The 20,848-nt window shown below is 38.7% G+C and overlaps 2 protein-coding genes across 2 annotated transcripts in view; both read left to right on the top strand.

Annotated features, from left to right (window-relative positions):
- LOC102029878 (cell cycle control protein 50A) overlaps positions 1-7,278 on the top strand; it is a 28,912-nt gene extending 21,634 nt beyond the window's left edge. Inside the window, exons 5-8 of the mRNA XM_005406895.2 lie at positions 283-370; positions 2,146-2,295; positions 3,162-3,368; positions 4,658-7,278. Coding sequence (XP_005406952.1) covers positions 283-370; positions 2,146-2,295; positions 3,162-3,368; positions 4,658-4,854 — 642 coding nt within the window. The 3' untranslated portion in view covers positions 4,855-7,278. The remainder of the gene's footprint in view (positions 1-282; positions 371-2,145; positions 2,296-3,161; positions 3,369-4,657) is intronic.
- A 9,789-nt stretch (positions 7,279-17,067) lies between these two features.
- Positions 17,068-20,848, top strand: part of LOC102029536 (cytochrome c oxidase subunit 7A2, mitochondrial) — a 6,635-nt gene continuing 2,854 nt past the window's right edge. The window contains exons 1-2 of the mRNA XM_013505844.1: positions 17,068-17,176; positions 18,430-18,519. Coding sequence (XP_013361298.1) covers positions 17,159-17,176; positions 18,430-18,519 — 108 coding nt within the window. The 5' untranslated portion in view covers positions 17,068-17,158. The remainder of the gene's footprint in view (positions 17,177-18,429; positions 18,520-20,848) is intronic.

Raw genomic sequence — 20,848 nt, 5'->3', positions numbered from 1 at the left:
TTCCATGTTGATACCAAAATAAAAAAGATTAATTTGATGTATGCATATATAACAATATGCAAGTGGAAGTTGCATTGAAAAGATAATACAGTCGAATTAAGGAATACATTTTGAGTATTTATATGTAGTGTTATTTATAATGTATTTTCATTACACACTGATTTTGTGTGCGTTACAAGTGGAAGAAAGGCAGGGGTTAATTTTTAATCAGTAAATTCAGATAGCTCATAACTCTTCCAGAGGCTTAGGTAATATCTCTCTTCTTTTCCTTTGAAAAACCAGAATCCCAGTAAGGAATGTGAGCCTTATCGAAGAAATGAAGACCTACCAATTGCTCCTTGTGGAGCTATTGCCAACAGCATGTTTAATGGTATGATGCAAATACAAATGTAGATACAGATATAGATGTATATAATTAGGATGGTTAGTACAGTTTTCCTGCAGATTGATAGTCTAGCAGTCATGAATGAAATGAAGAAATTCAGCTTTACAATAAATGCTTGATTAAGTATCGAGTGGGGTTTATAATGCTTTGTGACTTCCTCTTGAGCATTCTTATATTTAAGAACAGATTTCTGTCTCTGAGAAGAAGCAAAAATATTTTGCTAATTTCCTACTCTATATACAATAAAATTAAAAGCCAGACTGCCATTCTTACTGACTTTGATTACTGATACCATTAAAAATGGCTATAGTTAATCATTTAGAGTCTAACAGAAATATAACGTGGACCATCAATGTAAGCCATTGTCTTGGTTACTTTTCTCAAAATACCTGACACCCAAAATTAAGGAAGGAAAGTTTTATTTAGCTCACAGTTTGTGGAGGTTTCAGTCCATAATCAGCTGAGTCCAAGGCAGGGTGGCGTGGCACAGGGGCAACAGTTCAGGGGAGCAGAAGACGGCAAAAGCAGCATGATCAAAAAGGGGGAGAACAAGCCATTTTTCCTCCCTTATATTGTATATGGGCTGTCTGCCCACACCCACACCATCTCCATGCCCTCCTCTTCCACAACCTGAGGATGTTTACAAAGTAAGGACCCTGGCCCCCAGCGGAATCACTTAGTTGGACTTTTGAACTTCTCAAGTTGACATAATGGACAACATCCTAGAACAGTAAGGGCATATCCTTTTCACCCCAAGATTTAGAACTTCTGAGTCACTTAGTTAAGCTTCTAGACTCCTCAAGTTCACAAAATAGATCAACCATGACAGCCATGTAGGTAATTTAAAATTTTATAGTACTCACATTAAAAAAAATGTGAAATTAATTTTAATAATACCCAGTATACACAAAATAGCATTTCAGTTTAGTATGTAAAAGTTATTAATATATGTTTATATACTCAGTCCCTGATATCTGGTGTGTGTTACACACTTAGAGAACATGATTATTTGTCCTAACCACCTCTCAAGGGTTCAGTAGCCGTGTGGACCTTGTCTACAGACACAAAAGGATAAGCCAGGAGGTATTAGAAATGTGTCATTGAAAGGAAGAGAAGAGAGACAGATTTACCATGTGTGTTACTTTTCTTTCATTGCTGAGACAAAATACATGATGCCCAAAATTAAGGAGGAAGTTTAGCTCACAGTTTGTGGAGGTTTCAGTCCATACTCAGCTGGCTCCAAGGCAGGGTGGCGTGGCACAGGGGCAACAGTCCAAGGGGGAGAAGACAGCAAAAGCAACAAGCGTGAAAGGGGAGGAGCAAGCCTCTTTCCCTCCCTTATATTGTGTGTAGGGGAGGGTGGGTATAGCACTCACACTCTGAATCCTAGCACTAGACAGTGAACCAATCATAAACTCTAGATTCAGCTGCCTCCAAAAAAGCGTGCACCCCTCATGACTACATGAGGCTTTGGGGCAACATCCTGATACAAACCAGAATACCTTGTAAGTTTATTTAGGTTAATAGTTGGTCCTATCACATATCAGCTAGCTGTATAGGAAAATGACATAGATCTGCATCAAAGGAAGAGAAGTACATCTATAATTAAAAGTTACTATGGCTAATTTACATCTGAACAAAGAGCAAATGTGAATTGCTTCACTTTTAGGAGCAAATACCAGATCCTCATTTTTCTTAGAATAAAGCAAGTGCTATGGATTTTTGACAGATGTTAAGTAATGTTTTCTTTTTCTTGGTAGATACACTAGAATTGTTTCTGGTCTCCAATGAGTCTGATCCCACACCTACACCTATTCCTTTGAAGAGGAAAGGTATTGCTTGGTGGACAGATAAACATGTAAAATTCAGAAATCCTTCTGGAGGAGGGACCCTGGAAGAACGATTTAAAGGTGAAAATTACTCATATCTCTTATGAAAAAATAAACCAGATGCTTCAGTGAAGTACCTTAAATTTTCTGTCTTTAGAATCTCAAAAAAATTTGTTTTTAAAACAGATATTTTTCCTTCAACCTCATACCAATTTAGGTAAAGGTTCTTCTCCTTCTCTCTTTCTCCCCTCCCTCTCCTCCTTCATTTTCTTAGATAAAAGTTATACTTTTAATCATGAATCCAAATTCTTTCAGATTTTCTTACAAGCATTTCAGTTACAATCTTTTATACCTTCAGCAAAGTTTGCTTTAAACAAGACCCCATTATTTGTAATGCAAATTTATTTTTGTATGTTGCCTTAATGTCAGTGTGTAATTTTGTGTATGTGTTTATGAGAAGTACTGAGGGTTGAGCCCAGGATCTGTGTGTGCACTCAGTACAGATCTCCATCCTTTAATTTTTTTCTTTTTTTTTTTAAATTTTGAGACAGGGTCACAGTAAATCACTGAATTGCCGAGGCCAGGCTCAAACTTGCAGTCCTCTTCCCTCAGCCTTCCAGAGTGCTGGGATTACAGGTGTGTGCCACCACACCTGGCTTGTCATGTTTCTTCACATTATAAACCGTTTATATTCAGTATTCTTGTTTTTGTAGTCTCTTTGTTATCAACCAAGTCTTTATAATTTTTTGTTGTACAAGAAATTGTTTTCTCCTTAGATTTTAAGACTTCTTGAATATTTGTACAGAATATGAATACATGTATACCTTTGCCGTAAGAGTTCCAGATTGTGTATTGCACATCTTTGTATTAGTAGAGTGTGACTTTTCATTGAAACTCAAAAGAATTGAATGTTTTGTTTCCTCATCCCTTTCCTACTTGCCTTTAAGGAACAACAAAGCCAGTAAACTGGCTTAAACCAGTGTACATGCTGGATTCGGACGAAGAGAACAATGGCTTTATAAATGAGGATTTTATCGTGTGGATGCGCACTGCAGCATTGCCTACTTTCCGAAAGTTGTATCGTCTTATAGAACGGTCAAATGATTTACACCCAACGTTACCAGCTGGACAGTACTATTTGAATATCACATACAGTATCCTTTTTTGGTTGTAAATGCAGTCATTGAACTTGAAAGGAATCTACTGCAGCCTTACCCCTGTGTTGTGGTTTGTTACTCTGTGCTTTAGTTTTGATCCCTGCATTTTTATGAGTACATATGCATGTAGGAATATATCTTCTAGGAAAGTCTTAAATTTTTGTGTACTTTGTACTAGGATTTCAAGAATATCACTTGGTAAAATTACTTAAAATGTAGGTGCTTTATTTGTTAAGAAGCTGGATATTTTTATAAGGGAGACTATAATTGAGCTTAACACAAAGGACAGTGAGTGTACCTAATATTAAGCAGGTTATATTAAAACAGCCTGGCCAGGTGTGGTAACGCATCTGTAATCCCATGACTCAGGAGGCTGAGGCAGGAGAATCACTGTGAGTTCAAGGCAAGCCGGAGTTACATAGTAATTTGAAGGCACACCTGAACTACAGAGTAAGACCCTGTCTTGTAAAAAACAAAACAAAAAGAACCAATGAAAAAAACAGCACATATCTTAATTTACATCAGCTTAATTGTTCATGCTTAATTGATCTATTTATAGTATCAAAAAGCATTTTATCAGCTCTGTTGTTCTACATTAATAAATCAGGTTTACTTTCACTACTGATATTTATTCTGTTCTTACTATATTTCAACACTGTTGTAGGTTATACACTTCATCAATAGGGACTTTGTTCTGTTCTCTCTGTACCTGCTTGTCAGAATTCTAGAACAGGTCCATGTAGAAAATACATCTGATAAACTGGTGTCCCCTTCTTAAATCTCCTACAGAGCCACCCTTCCCTTCTGCTCTATCCTGGCCTCAGCACTGTGTCATGTCATGAATTTTATCATTATCCAAATCAGCACAAAGTGTGTAGTGTCCTTCATACTTTTTAGCCTTGTGTTCAGAGCCCCCTTAGTGTGCTCGCCACATTCTTGTTGTATGCGCTCTTTGAGCTTGCAGATGCCTCCCCTTCATTAATTCCATTTCTCCTGCTCTGTCTACCTCCCTTCCTGTGTGGCCTGCATTGCTGTTCATCCAAAGTATTTTTTTATACTACATTACACTTTTGAAGCTTTTTGCCCTTCCTTTGAAATGAGAGCAAAACCACCTGAGAAATTATGTATATAACTCCTATTGTTTGGTAAAATATAATATATACCCTTTCAAAATAATATATTTTTTGTGATTCAGAGCATGAGTAAAGTACCTGTGTCATAGAATTATACATATGAATTAAAAGCAGTTAAGTAATGGAAAAAAAATCTTCCTATACCCTCCTCAGATTACCCTGTACATTCTTTTGATGGACGGAAACGGATGATCTTGAGCACTATTTCATGGATGGGAGGAAAAAATCCATTTTTGGGAATTGCTTACATCACCGTTGGATCAATCTCTTTCCTTCTGGGAGTTGTTCTGCTAGTAATTAATCATAAGTATAGAAACAGTAGGAACACCGCGGACACCATGGCATTTTGAAGTTGGCACATAAAACTTTTTTTTAAAGAACAGTCTTTGTCTTTTGCTTCTTTGCTATGGATGACTTATATATGATGGCTATAAATATTAGGTATATTGATTGTATTAACAGTGTAACTGTTAAACTTGCATTTTATTGTTCGCTTCTTATTGGGACAGTCCACGTGATGCATAGAGTTTTCATGTGAAATGTGTTTACTGCTTAAATGTTCATGCTGTGTCTATTATATTGACATATGATGCTGTACATCTGTGCCCATTGTGTGATGAAAGGGATTATAAGATGTATGAGTACGATCACTTGCTAACCTTTCAGATTGAGTCACGAAAGATGGAGAAAGACCAAATCTAATAAAACATGTCTTCATTTTCATGTGTCATGTGTAAAGGCATAAAGTACTGTCTTTGTTTAGGTGATTCACATATGGAGTTAGTCTGTTCTAGGTTTTTTGTCAAGCTCAGCTTTGATTTCAAAGGGCATGGAAAGTAATGTTCATGTCTAAAGAGGGCAGGTATGTCCTGGACAGAATTTAAATTTCCTCTTTTCACTTGTTAAAACATTGCACTCAAGAGGCCTAGCTCAGTTGGAGTGTGTTTCATGTGGTCATTTCCCCTGAAGCTTTTGTTTTGTAAGGGAAAAGAATAAGGTGAGATGCAGACTCCTTGGCTGATCTTCATCCTCTGCCTCCACTGTAAAGTAGAGGTCTGTGCCCAGAGGAGTCTGTTTTTGTTCTTGTGATATTTAATATCCAGAGACTGACTTCAGCATTGAAAATACCTCAGGCTATCCTTATTTGGCAGGTAAGTGTTTTGACTTAAGTACTAACATATTTCAGAAAATTTTGAAACTTTAACTTCCTCTGTATTTCCTTCAATTTTTACATACAGGTCAAATATGAATGTGTGTACACAATTTCTTTAGTTAATTTGTTGATTGTTTTGGTTGGTTTTCCAAGACATGCTTTAAGAAGATGTTCCATAAGTATCCTATTTCTGGAGATTTTGGAATATGTACATGATTAGTTATAATGTATATGGTTGAAGTTACTTGCTAACTGGGGTTATTTTAATTTTCTTTATTGAATAAATGCTGTAATTGTTTGCTATGCAACTTACTCTTGAAATCAATGTAAACTTGTTTTGCCACATATATGAAAATGTATGTATTTAGTAGAGGTGACTTAATTGCATCTTTTTAAACTAAAAACTCATGTTTATATGGAAGAATGCCAGTTATTAAGAGTTTGTGCCGGGTGTAGTGGCGCACACCTGTAATCTCAGCACTCTGGAGGCTGAGGCAGGAGAATTGTTGCAAGTTCGAGGCCAGCCCGAAGTGCATAGCAAGACCCTGTCTCAAACAGACCAAAAAAAAAGGAGTTTGTAACATTCAGTTATATATGAAATCAGAAGGTCTGGGTAATATATAAATTTTGATTAATGTATATTTTTAAGAAATAAAACTGTATAATGGTTAATAATAGAAATGTGCCACCCTTATTAAGTTTTGTGTAATTTATGAAACTTAGTTAAAATAACTAGTAATTTATAGTGACTTTTAACTCAAAAATATTACTTGCAGGAATATAATAGATGATTCTCCTAAAATTTGTGAATAGAGAGTATTCTTTATATAGATACAGTCTTTGTTTTGCCAGTTCTTTGGAAAGTTGTTTATCAGAAAGTTGTCCTTCTTACCCATGGTGTTTGTTTTCTCAGTACATCATCCAGGACGGTGACTTCTTTCCAGATTGAGTCTGTGCTGTTGAAGGAGGTCTCTATCCTGCATCTTTCTCTTTGTCTTGGCCTGCCCCCTCCTTTTTAAACTGGCTGATCAACTTAAAAGTTGAAAAGCTCTTCCAACCTTTTCACATTGCTGGAGAAGATGGAATCCTAAAATATAATTGGAGTTTAATCCATTTTACAATATTGATAGCCTAAGGCCCTCCTCCTGCCATTTGAACTGTGAGGGTTTCCTTTTGCTAAATATGAAGAAAGTTTATACAAGATATTTATATGGCGCCTGTGAAGCATGGGAGAGGTAAATCATTTCTTACAGACTTTATGCTTTGGAAACATTGACGTCATACTCAGATTTCAAAGAATCTTACTGCATTTTAAGTCAATAAGGTTAAGTAGAGGACTTGGAAAATGCAGTAATTTGTAGGAAGTATTTTGATGGGAAAAGTTTTCTGATTGAAGAAATTATTCAATAAATAAAAACTAAGAAATTTCATTGAACTCCTAAGTGATTTACAAATAAGTAGGAAAAAACTACTACTACCTAATAGACAATCACTCAGCCTAAAGAAGAGCCAAATGAATATGGTTTATTGGATTATGACAATTTATTTGTAATCCTGATTATATTGAAAGGTAGCATTCTGTTTGTATGTTCTGCATTAATAAAAATGAAATTTTGCAGTCTTTAAGTGTCCTGCTGAAATAACAATGCCCTGGTGTTGCAGATGTCTGATACTCAGCTTTAAGTCAGAGTCATTGAGTTCAGGTTTTCACTTCTTTATGCTTAGACTTAATAATGTGCTATCCATTACTAGGTTAATTATTTATGTTATGAATCACTCTGACGACATAAATCACAAGATGCATATAATTACTTATTACTGAGGAATATCTGTTCTAAGACATGGTCAGGTTGTTACCTGAGCTGTAGGTTGTCTGGCTAAGTCTGGTGTTTTATCAAGAAGAAGCTTTAGTGAACAGAGGCGTGGACAGTAAAAATAATGAAGATTGCACAGGAGTAGAAGGTTGACTCCTGAGGGGAGGCTGAGAGTACAGGGTTAGTGGGTGCTGTCTGAGCCTGTTGCCTCTTGTTTTCATGCAAATACTGTTAGAGCTATTACATGCACTTCGTTGGTTAAGTTGTAAAGTTTTGTTCTTTGTGAATTTGCAGCTTTGAGGGGCTGGTAGAGGGAATAGGGACCTGATGCTATTAAGATGTTTGATCCAAAAATGTCTGTAGTAGAGTTTGGGTGATCTAGTAAAAAGTTTTAGAATCACTTTTTAGCCCGTGCACCATTCAGTAAACTAAAATCACATTTCTCCTAATGTCATTTGAAATTTCAAAATAAATGTATTTTCTAAAAACAAATCAGAGCCTTGTGCCGTGTAGTATCATAGCCAATGAGGTTTATCTGAGGTGCGATTATTACTCGTTAAAAACAAATCAGAAGATGATGACCTTATTTGCTTTTATCTATAAAATAAGTCAGATATGTATACAAAGTTTAAAGATCAATCAGTAAAGTTCTAAATGCTTTATTATGAAAAATAGTATGCCCTTCCTGAACTTACCTTCCTTCCCAGACCATTACATTGACCCCAAAGTTGTTTCCATTTTTTAATCTCAGTATATCAAAAGTGTTCCATTTTTGTTTGATTTTAAGTTTAGATCTCTTCTCGATAGTGTTACATAGCTCTAACATATCTTGCTTTATATAGTTATATCCTAATAACTAATAAACGGATTAGTTATGACTATAAAAATAACCTGTACTGTAGACTATACCATGATTATATTTCTTTGTATAATTTTATTTTTCCTGGTATTAATAATTGTCTTGGTCTTAATACTTAGGTAGTTTTCTGCAAACCTGTCTTGAAACTTTTCCCGGTTCTCTGTCAGGTCTACCATGGTCTTACCACTAGTATTGAAGTATTTTTGTGCCCAAATAACAGGTAATAACGTCTGTGATTTCACTAGCAAGGTCTCTGAGGTAGTTCTGTGCCAGAACCACTGCACGTGGCCTGCTGGTATATCATGACCTCCCTTTGCTATTCTTGTTTGTTGTCTTGTCATCTGATTCATTTTCTTGTTTACCGATCCCTTCTGAAACATACATCAGCCTTAGAAGTCATACATGAAAGGCAAATTTTCCGAGTCTTGCCGTACCTAAAGTGCCCTTTTGCTACCTACATTTCATTGTCAGAAATAATTTTCTTTCCAAGTTTTGACGTCTTTGCCCCTCTCTTTTATAGTTTCCATTCCTGCTTCTGAATGGCTGGGCCTTCTGGATTGGTGACCAAGTTTCCTTCTCTTTTTCCTCTGGTTATTTACATGCGATTGTCTCTTCTTTCTAGGAGAATTCTTCAATTTGTTTTTTCCAAATTGTCTTGCTTCTGTTGAATGAGTAGTATATTTTTTAAAAAATACTTTAATTCCTAAGCTTTCATTTCTGTTTTCATAATTTCTTAGTCTTGGTTCATATAAAGAATGTCTTTCTGAGAATACTTAAGGTTTTTTAGTTCTTTTTGATCAGTCTTTTTTTCTTTTGTTCATATTGACACCTTTTCTTGTATTTCTGACTAGTCTCAATAACTGATAGACCCTAAAAGAATATTTGAAAGCTTTGTGTTTGTGGGCAGTGCTTAACAAGCGATAGCTTTTACTAGCACAGTGCCACTTGGCAAATTATTTGTTGTCTTGTTTCTGATAAAAAAATTAGATAAGTAATAAATGGTTGGCAAGTCAGCATTCAGATATAGACCATACTTTGTGAAGCACTGCACTAGGGGTATTTCAGAGAAACATTACGGTAATGGGTTACTCTGAATAAAGAACCGAGACCAGAATCCAAATTGGAATTTTAAGAGCCTTTATTGGCCGGGCCAGCTGCTGTCAGTCTGTTCTCCACGCAGGGAGAGGCTGAGCAGCCCCAAACCTGAAGAAAGTTTTAAGCTTTTAGGCTTGAAAACCACATCCTGGTTGGCTCAGGTGAAAAGATTCTTTGCAAGGGCAGAAAAGCAGAACCTATTGTTTCCAGCAAGCAGGTGTTGCAAAGTTCAGAACGTTCTCAGAAGCATCCATTGTTTTCAAACTAAACTAAACATCAAGCACAGTTTCTCTTTCTTGGGTCAAACTGACATTTTTTTCCTCCACCCAGCAGCCCGGCAATTTTTTCATGTGTTTTATGTGTACACCAATTATGTGTTCACCACAATTACCAGCCAACTGACGTGGCTTTTATATTTACCAACTGCATCGTAAGATTGCTTCAAAATAGGGAGTTTAATATCCACTGACATTTTTTGGAGAAGTAAAGTAAATGGTAAATAAAAAGTACGTAGTACCAAGTATGTAAAAGTTAGTACTCAGTGAACAGCTGCCTGACCAAGTAAATTTGCTGTTCCCTTTATCTTTTTGTTCTATCTGATAGGAATTTTACTTCCCTGTCCATTTTATTATCTGGCTGTAACTCGTGATTTTCAGAACCATGTAAAATACTGAGAGTATGGAGATTATGTTGTGCTCACTTCTCACTTTATCATACTCCTTGAGCAGTTTTAAATTCTTTGTTTCTTATCATCTTTACACTATCTTTTCCTATGCATCTTTATCTTACCTGAACTTTAGATTATTAACTGTTTATTCTTGAGAAACTAAATTAATTAGGTCAACATTGAATTAATCTGGATTACTAAAGCAAGACTAGGTAGGAATCACCCCTTGTGAGAATGGGGTTTCTTTTCTTTTTATTGTTAGGAGTGGGTGGGAACCAAGGTTTGAGCCCAGGGCCTACTAAACTCCACCCGAGCCCCAGGGGGGGTTTCACGGTCTTCCATTTAATAAAAGGTATAACCAGTCCTGTAATGAGAAACGCTTGCTCTTTTCCCCAGTCACTTTATGCTAATAAGTCACTACATTCTTTTGAGTTTTGAAAGGAGTTCCTCTAAACTGGCTTTCTCATCCATACCTTGTATACATCCTTTTGCTGCTTAGTTCAGGTTTTCCTTCTTCCTTGGATTAGTAGGAGCCTTCTGACTGACTCTTGTTAGGTTTACGGCAGCCTAGCGGAAGAAACAAAGGGGGAAGAAAGCCTTTACTCCAGACCCAGAGAGGAGGGGACTGCTTGCAGCACAGGCCTCTGGGGCAGACCTGAGGCCGGGGGTTTATGAGGACTCTGTCTAGAGACTGTGCTTGAGGAGAGGGCTCAGTGCCGGCTTAGGAGCTGACTGGGGCTCCAGTCAGGGTAAGAGGAAGTTGTGTTCAGGGCCTGACAGGAATCTGTCAACTCTGACTCCAGTGATTACATCCAGTCCTGCCTTTCCTTACTACTAGAGTGATTGTAAAGTAGGGTTCTCATTATAACAGTTGGCTGTTGAAACCTGGGAGTGGGTCAAAGTCACCTTGTCACCTTCAAGATAGTATTTATCATTGAAGTCAGACTTCCACTGTTAAAACAATCTTCCAGTTGTCTTGCCAAATCATGCTGTTGTGATTCCCCGAGATATGATTGCCTTCTTGTCTTTGATTCTGCAAGTACTATATTTTGTCTGATTTTTTTTTATCTGTTTCTCCTTGGCCAGTCTTTCCTCCCACAATAATAGCTAATACTTACCTCATTTAGTCCTTATAGCCACCCAATGATGGTGGATTCTGTTGTCTTCATTTTAAGGGTAAAGAAACTGAAGTATAAATAGATCATGTAATTTGCTTTCAGTCATTATTATCATTATTGTTATTTCCTGTGGTGGTCATTGAACTCGGGGGCTCATGTTATGTTAGGCAGATGGCCTCCCTGAGTTATACCCCAGCCTCACTCATGTCACTATTAAGTGACGGCCTCAGGATGTGTCTTACTTACAAATTCTTAATTACAGTGTTTTCTTTTTTTTTTTTTTTTTTGTCTCCGGTAGCGGGAACCGAACTCACGACCGTACGCTTTCCAGGCAGGCGCTTTTGCCGCTGAGCTAAATCCCCAGCCCCACAATGTTTTCTTTTTACACCCAATCTAGTTCTCTAATTTCACAGTTCCTGCAGTATACTATGCTGATTCTAAATATAGGTTGTTAATCATTTTCATATAGGGGAAATGCTAGATGTTATGTATGCAGAGTTCGTGTCTCCTGAAGTCAATGAATGAATTCTAAGGAGCAGTGGAGGTTAAAATGTATTGGAGAAAAGGAATGAGGAATAGGAATGGGGAATAGGAATAGCTCCTGAGAGACAGGAAGGGTAACCGTTGAGCCACCTCTTGAAGTTTTATAGAGCAAAATCATGAGCTGGGTACGATGTGGGTCAAAATTATAATCAGTAAGATTGCAAGTAAAGTTGCTTAGGTAATATTGATGTGGTCGCAAGGGTACATAGGTGACATCATTAACTTTGATCCATAGTACGTAGTTTGAATCTTGTCGTTAGCCTTGGTGGTCTTAGTAGGTGGGAGAGGATGGCCCACCCCTAATGAGATAATGGGAAATCTCTAGAGGGATGATACCTATAATACTAAGCTTCCTTTTACCCCTTAGGGAAGTATGTAAAACTAGCCATTGTAACTTTAATCTTCAGATGAACCTCTATCACAGTCCTGATGTATTCTCTTTTCCACAGACTCCCTCCAGGGCTCAACCCTGTCTGACTGCCTACTATATTTCTACCTAACTTAGCTGTCTATAATAATATTCTTTTTTTTGGGGGGGTGTCTTTTTGAGACAGAGTCTCCCTAGGCAGATCAGGCTGGCCTTGAGCTCACTTTGTACCCTGGCTGCTGTCAAACTCACAGTGATCCTCCTGCCTCAGCCTCCCAAGTGCTGGGATTATAGGCGTGTGCCACCATGCCTGGCCTGATATTCTTACTCTTAAGTCTGGAATGCTTTTAGGCTCTGTTCCATTTATTCTGATTTTACTGAACCTGAGAGACATTTATGTCTGCACCAAATTTAGTTATGTATTATATTCCTAAACAGGCTATATGCTTCAGAATGCCAGGGACTTTAAAAATGTGCTTCTGAGCATATTGAATAATACTAACATTCATAGTAATTAGCTAATTTTACAAGGGGGTGGATTCATTTTCACAAGGGATTCATTTTACAAGGGAGTAATTCATTTTCACATGTTTCAAGAAGTTGTTTATCAGAGGCTGGGGATTTAGCTCAGCGGCACAGCGCCTGCCTGGCAAGCGCAAGATCGTAAGTTCGATTCCTGATACCAGGGGAAAAAAACAAAAAACAAAAAGACCTTACACTTCATCATTAGTCATTCGAGAAATGCAAATTAAAACCACATTGAGATTCCACCTTACCCCAGTAAGAATGGCTAGCATTAAGAAATCAACCAATAACAAGTGCTGGCGAGGCTGTGGAGAAAATAGGAATTATTCTCCACTGCTGGTGGGAATGCAGACTGGTGAAACAACTATGGAAATCAGTTTGGAGATACCTCAGGAAACTAGGACTAGAGGTCCCATTCAACTCGCTATTCCCCTTCTGGGTATTTTCCCAGAAGATCTAAAAACATATCACAGCAATACATGTGCACCTATGTTCATAGCAGCACAATTTGGAATTGCTAAATTGTGGAAATAACCCAAATGTCCATCCACCAAGGATTGGATATGAAAATTGTGGTACTTTTATATAATGGAATATTACTCAGCTATAAAGAAAGGTAAACTCGAGGCGTTTATAGGTAAATGGTCACAACTAGAGACCATACTCATAAGTGAAATAAATCAGACCTGCATGTGCAAGCACTGCATTGTTTCACTAGTGTAAAACCTGAAAGAGTTAAACTAGGAGGTATGATAGACATTGTGAAATAATATGAAAGCATTCAAGGGTAAAGGGCAACTGGGATGTGGGAAAAAAGAGAAAGAAGGAGAAATTTTGTATATGTATATACAGGATAGTTAAAATACTTGTTCTGCTGTCTTTTATTTGCTAAAAGAAACTGTCAGTAAGTCCTTGATTGATCAATATTGCATGTCTCTGTTTTCATGAGAAACCACTTTGAAGATATCAATATAATACAACAGGCATTGTTAATTTCCTACCACTTTGTAACTCCGTACTGTCTGTACTGTTCTTTTGCTATTTTGTAAAAGGTTGTCTGTCTGTTAATGTTTTCCTCTTTTTATTTTTAAAATTAAAAAAAAAAAAAGTTGTTTATCATGACTGTAGAGGCAAAGGGCGTGGGATGTAGCTCAGCAGCACAGCACCTGCCTGGCAAGTGCAAGGTTGTGAGTTCAATTCCTAGTACCAAAAAACAGAAGCAAGTAGTGTACCCTGGGACCAACAGATATTTGGAGAGTCCACCTGTATTAAGATACTTTATAAGTTTTCGATTAAGTTATTTTGTACAGGGCACTGTTTGTTCACCTGACCAATATTATAGGCATTTTCTGTGCCAGTTACTTTATCTAACATTTACTGAGCATTCTTTATGTGCCAGTTACTATCCTATGTGCTGGGGAGAGATAAACTGGTAGACAAAACAGTTTTGAGGATAATCATCTTAAGTTCTTAAAAGGATCGTTGTGGTGTGGAAGATAGAAAGGTGGGAAAAGGAACCTGTTGTAAAGGTCTTTGCAGTAATCCATGCAAGAGCTGTTGATGGTGTGGACTAGAGTGATAGTAGTGTTGGAGATGATGATAAGTGGTCAGATTCACATTGCAGCTAATAGCATTTTCTAGTGTCTTGATTATAGGTTATTGAAAACAGTTCATGTTTGAGTCTTTAAAGGAGGAAAATGCAGAGGAGAAGGCTTAAGGAAGAGGAATGGAAAGTAGAATTTGTCAGGACTGGCCTGAGAGTGACCTGAGAGAAACTTGGGCTGGCCACTGCAAACCATGGGCTCTCCATTCCTGGCCATGGCTTGCCTTCTGCAAGTAAGAAGTTAGGACAATAAAGATATTGAAGGTTGGACTTAAAATCTTCTTGGCACTAGTTCCATCTACACACCTGGGTGAATTGCCTTTGTAATTTTTTACTTCAAACATTCCATCCAGATTGTTTAAAACTGTGGCCTCAACCATAAAACCAATGTGTATACTCAGTTCCCCCTTCCGATATTGGTACTCTCATGTCAGCCTTCCTGTAGATACAGGAGTGATATCTCATCTTCCCCACACAATCTGATCTTCAGTCTCCAGATGGTTCCTCTTGCACCATTATTACAGAATTCAGTTTGGTTTTAAGTTTAAGATGCTTCTTAGCTATGTATGTGGATATATCTTGAGTTGAAGGAAAATGTCAACTTGGACATTGTCACGTGTGCGCTTTCAGCCCAAACTGTCCCATCATGTTACATGTTGCTAACAGAGAAGCTGAACATTGAAATGGACAGCGATTCAGCAACATGGAAGGTATGGGAGATCTGAACAACAGCAATAAAAGCTTGCCCAAAGGGATCAGGAATAGGTTAGAAGCTGGGTGTGGTAGCCCACACCTGTAACCCCAGCACTTGGGAGGCTTAGGACCACCATGAGTTCGAAGCCAGCCTGGACTACATAGTAAGTTCAATGCCAGCCTGCACTACATAGTGAGACCCTGTCACCAGAAAGGAAAAAAAAAAAAAAGAAGATGGAAAGACAAATGTAAAAGAAGTCCTCTTCTGAAGAACAGAAATGGGATGGTAACTTGAAAGTGCTATTTTTAAAAAATTGAGATTGTGTTTAGAGGTGGAAGATCCAGTAACAATAATACTGCACTGTGCTAAGTGACAGAAACTAAGGATCTTCATCAACATGAGGATCTACCAAATGTAAATCCTTGGTTCTTTGGGAGCAGAGTCAGTGATATAAAGACGGTATAGGACCTCCAAATAATATAAGGGAAATATAACTCCCAACCTGCTAGATATCTGATATGCATTCATGTTCTCTAAAATTGAAGAATGAATTCTGGAGGTTAAGAGTAGGAAGAGTAGTAGAAAGAAAAGCTTCTGTCTAAGGAGTCCTGAGTGGGTGGCCAGAGAACCTTCTTCTCAAGGGAGTTTTATAGAGTAAAATCAGGAGGTGAGGCAGGTCTAAGGTAGGACAGAATATAAACAAGATTATGGGCTGGGGATTTAGCTCAACGGCAAAAGCGCCTGCTTGGCAAGCGCAAGGTCGTGAGTTCGGTTCCCGGTACCGGAGAAAAACCAAATAAATAAATAAATAAATAAACAAGATTATGAGGGTCAAATGGGGAAGTAAGTCATGTAGCAAGTGCACATGTGAGGGACAAGGGCTTTCCTGGAAGGGGTGGGTTAAGGAGGTTTTGGTCTCCCACCTGAGGTGATTGATGCCTATTTAGAATATCAATTGCTGCTGTTCATCCCTAGGGGAAGCTTATGGGTGTAGTTGTTCCTCTTTTTCTTAAGGCCTGGCCTTCAGCTAATGCACCTCCAGCTACAGTTGTCTTCTGCACTGTCCTTGGGAGGGCACAGCCCTGTCTGTCTTTGATGTTTCTAAATAACTATCTATAATAATAGGTTCCTAGATCTGTCACACCTTTAAGAGGTACTAGGGAATTGGTAGAAAGTCAATCTGTTCTTAGGATATTTACAGTCTAGCTGGTTAAATGGAGAAAACGATAGCACAGTTCTAACAAGTTCAAATTATAGACAATAAACTTGGAAGTCTTCATTGGATAGCTATTGGCATGTGGTAATTATGCTTAAAGACTTGGCTACGGTACATAATTCAAAAGAGAAGAAAAACTAGGTCCTCTTAGTCTCGAAGGAAGACGCGAACTAGGTTTTCATAAACCTTGGTGAGGAAGAAGAATTTGAATGGAACTAGGTGGACCCATGAACATGCAGTAGACAGTGGAGGGGAAAAAAATCTCTAAGGAATGGAATAATTTTAATATTAACCAGTTTTTATCCACACATTTCACCTTTCTTCTGAAGCCACATACCATTAGTTTATACCAGGATGGAATAACCTCGAAGAGTGTACAACGGTGGACAGAGCCTTCCTGTGGGAACGGACACATTTGTCATGAGAATTAAGCAAGACCAGACGGACGCAAAACACTGCCTATCTGCACTGCCAGCCTGGGCAGCGCCGACGAGGGGGGTGGGGTGCAGTGCCCCTTTTAAGCATTTCCGCAGACCGCGGGGGTCTCTGTCCCCGAAGAAGGCGCCGTCCTGCACCGCACTTCCAGGGGACTCGCGTGTCCTTGTGCGTGGAGTCGTCTCTGTGTCCCCAGCATCACCAACTTCCGTTCGCCGCCTCCTCGCTCGGCCGCTGAGCGGTGGCTCGAAGCTTGCTCCGTTAGCGTCTTCTCGCTCAAAACACCAATTTTCTGTGACAGCGTATTCTCAAACTGGTTTTACTGAGCTTACAATGAGAGCACCGGGCTGCCTAACTCTGTTCGCAGCTCCACCGTCCGCCTCTAGGAGGCGACCGAGCAGCAGGTGGCTAGAGCGGCCAGCACCCAGTGGGGCTCGCGAGAGTTGTGTTCGCGTGCGCTTGCGCAAAGCCAGGGGCTCGCTCTCGTTCCGTTTCCGGTTCCGGCCCCGCTGGCTTTTGTTCCTGGTGGTCAGACGTCACGGTTGTTGGACCGTAACCGCGGAAGATGCTGCGCAATCTGCTGGTAAGGCGCTGCTGGGTTTGTAGTCGCCACGGTGGTAGGGGTCGGGAGCAGAGGCTAAGGGACGATGATGAAAAGTCCTGGGAGCACCGAAGGCGGTTCCCGAAGTCACCTTGGTGCTTGTCCTCGCGCGGCCTTCCTTCCGACGGTTCCCCTCGCTCGGGCCGCGGCGGGGCAGATGTGGACGGGGGAGAAACGCCGGGGGGCGACTTTGGCGTGGGGGCGTAGCAGTCCCACCGCAGCTCGGGGCCCTTGGTGCCTTGTCACACGGCCCCGGTGGGTTTCTGACTCCCGGAAGCACTAGGCGGAAAGGTGACCTCTCCTAATCGGCATCGTAAGTCACCCAGTTCTGGGTGCAGACCGTGGCTCAAGTGTAGTGCTGCCTTCACGAGCCTGTTGTCCGTTGCCATTTATCCTTCCGCCGGCCCTGGGCATGTGAAATACTTCCCAGAATTTCGGTCGTAAGAAAAGGAAAATTAATAGTAATTTTTTTTTTATATTACTGTATTTAACAAATGTTTTACAAAGTTTCTCAATATCGTTTACTTTAGAAAGTGGAGCACACGTTTATTTCATTATTTAATTCAGCATGTAATACAAAGCCCTTTTAAAAAGATTTATACCCTATTAAACTTTTCGTAGGTGGCAGAGAACGTAGCTCAGTAGCAGAACTTTTCCCCAGCATGTTCAGGGGCATGGATTTGATCGGAGCACCACAAAAATTTGAGGGGAACATTTTAATTTAATAGGAATCGTGCTGGTGTGTTTGGTGTCAAGTAATAGATTTTAATAATATAGGGAGTATTAAATGAAAACATTTGAACTTAGTCTATTTATTTTTGTAATATTCTTACATTTGTTTTTCTCAAAGATTACAAAAGGTTGCTGGTTCAGTTCAGGCAAAGGTCATGAATATGGTTTTTGGAAACTGCAGAATGTGGAGGGCAAGAAAAATCAGAATGCTGGCTCATAGTTTTGTTAATAACAAATCAGATGTCAGTGTCCTATAACATGAAAGGTTGAAAATGGCTGGTTTACTTAATCAACTAAATAATTTTTTTGGTTGAGACAGGGACTCACTATGTAGTGTAGGCTGCCCTTGAACTTACTGTGTAGCACAGGCTGGCCTCACTCATGGTGATCCTCTTGCCTCAGCCTCCCAGTGCTGGAATTACAGGCGTGCGCCACACCTGGCTAGTTTAAAAGGTTTCTTTAGGGTCTAAATCTGCTTAATGTATGTGACTTTTCCATTTCAGGCTCTCCGACCTCTTGCTCAGAGGACCATCAGCACTGCTTCACGCAGGCATTTTGAAAACAAAGTTCCACAGAAACAAAAGCTCTTCCAGGTACTGAAATAGTTTAAAGGAAGGTGATAATAATTAGTCCAAAAGGTAGAAATAGGAAGTAAACCTAGAGATGTCTGCTCGTTAATGAGCTTCTTGTATCAGCAGTAAAAAAAAAACCCAAAAAGCCCCTTGGCAGCTGTCTTGAGCATTTGCTGTATTTAAGAGACCTTGGACAAGCTGAGAAAAGGAAAGGGGTGTAGATCGGTGGTAATTGTTTTTGTTTTTTATTTTTTGGTCGTTTTGAGACAGGGTTTCCCTCTGCAGGTTAGGCTGGTTTGAACTCTCTTCGTAGCCCAGGCTTTCCTTGAGGTTACAGTGATCTGTCTGCCTCAGCCTCAGTGGTAATTTTTTTTTGGAGTTTATGGTGAACTGGCATTCTTGGGTCTGTAACTGTACAGGAATAGGCAAACCATGGAAAGGACCCAGAAACAGATCAAATACATATGTGGTCATTTAATATATGTTAAAGGATACAGCATTGCATACAAAAGTATGCAATAAATTAGTATTGGAAAAAATAGCTATTTTTAAAATTTTTTTTACATCCTTATGTGGTATACTATACATACATGTCTATATTACCTCAAAACACTAAAATATAGAGATTATTTCTTACAATCTTTGGCTTGGGGAAGTCTAAGAAAATGATTGGAAAACTGAGCAACTATATAGAAAGAAAAGATTTGGTAACAAAAAATTAAACTTTATAGGTATAAAAGATAGGATAAATTGAAAGCAAATTTTCAGAAGGTTAATATTCTTTATTCAAAGAACTACAGATTAATTGGAAATGCAAACTAAGTACGCCACAGCCAACAGCCAAGGTGCAGGAGATGCAAACTCTTGAGGAGCATGGCTGGGCCTCTGCCCCCAGTGAATTCTAAGTAGGCAATGGGTGGGAAGCGCAATTGGCCATGGACTGTGGAGTTCCACAGAAGCAGATTAGATGGTGGGCCACTGCCTGCCATGGAGCAAGAGCACCGCCATGCTTTGCCCCTGGGGCTCAGGCATTTTGAGGCCCTGAAGTTGGCCAGCACTCTCAAACTGCTGTTGCAACTTAGCCATTCATTGGCACTAAGAAATGGCCTTAACCTGGAGTTGCTCCCCTTTTGTTTTATAGATCGTGGGACTGCCATGTCTTTATCTGTTCCTGGAACTGAAAAATGTATCTTCTATAAAAATGTTGTCTTGTACATCAGTCTTATTAAAACAAATGAACAAAAAATTAACATAGGTTACCTTCCCCTTACCTGGTTGGCAAGATTTTAGAAGGGTTTAAAATAGGTATGTTTGTTTACCAGGTGAGAGATTATGTATATTCATCCACAGTACTTTCATACAATATGCTAAGTAGTAGTATAATTGGTATAAAAGTTTTGGTGTGTATATGACAGTATTATTAAAAACAAATCACCCTGGAGCTGGGGATTTCGCTCAGCGGCACAGGGCCTGCCTCGCAAGCGCAAGGTTGTGAGTTTGATTCCCAGTACTGGAAAAAAAAAACAAACCAGAAAAACAAGTCACCTTGTCATTTAGGCAGTCTGCTTTTAAAATGTTTGCTACAGAAATAATTGTGTAAGAATATAAAAATGGGGAAGAGGATTTTAATTTAATAAAACCCCAGTAGCCTAAATTACTAGAAAATTGACTAATGCAATTAAGATATTTTTTTGTGTGGTGGAATACTATTGAAAAGAGTAAGATAGATTTAAATGGACTGAAAATGGCTTTTAAGGTACACTATTGAGCAAAAAAATAGTATATGGCTATCATAATCTTATTTTGTATATTAAAGAAGTATGTGTAATTTAGAAGAGTGGATAATATAAGTGTTAAAACATAGAGATATAGTAAAGTAGAGCAATTTGTTGTTTTTTTTTGTTTTTGTTTTTCTCCAGTACCGGGAACCGAACTCACGACCTTGCACTTGCCAGGCAGGCGCTTTTGCTGCTGAGCTAAATCCCCAGCCCCCGCAATTTGTTTTTGTAGTGTTTAGATTGAGTTACTTTGTTTTGTGATGTATGACGTTTCACCCCAAATAAAATTTCAAGTGATAAAAAGTACTATATCTCATACATAAAGATAAAATATTTTATTTAACAGATATACTAAATATCTACTGTTTGCCAGATTGTGGATTAGGATTCTGGAATATAAATGAAAGTTCCCTGACCTTTTTCTTTTTTTTTTTTTTAAGGAGGAAAAAAAACTTCCATAGGACTAAATCTAAAGTGTGATGATAATTTATATATATATTTATTTATTTCAACTCAAATATATTTAATATTTATATATTCCTTTGGGGGAATCTTTACTGCTTCTCAAATTA

This window comes from Chinchilla lanigera, unplaced genomic scaffold (assembly GCF_000276665.1).
Source record: "Chinchilla lanigera isolate Chin_1 unplaced genomic scaffold, ChiLan1.0 scaffold00101, whole genome shotgun sequence".
NCBI lineage: Eukaryota > Metazoa > Chordata > Mammalia > Rodentia > Chinchillidae > Chinchilla > Chinchilla lanigera.
Note: the sequence above shows the minus strand (reverse complement) of the source record. Positions and strands in the feature narration are given on the sequence as shown.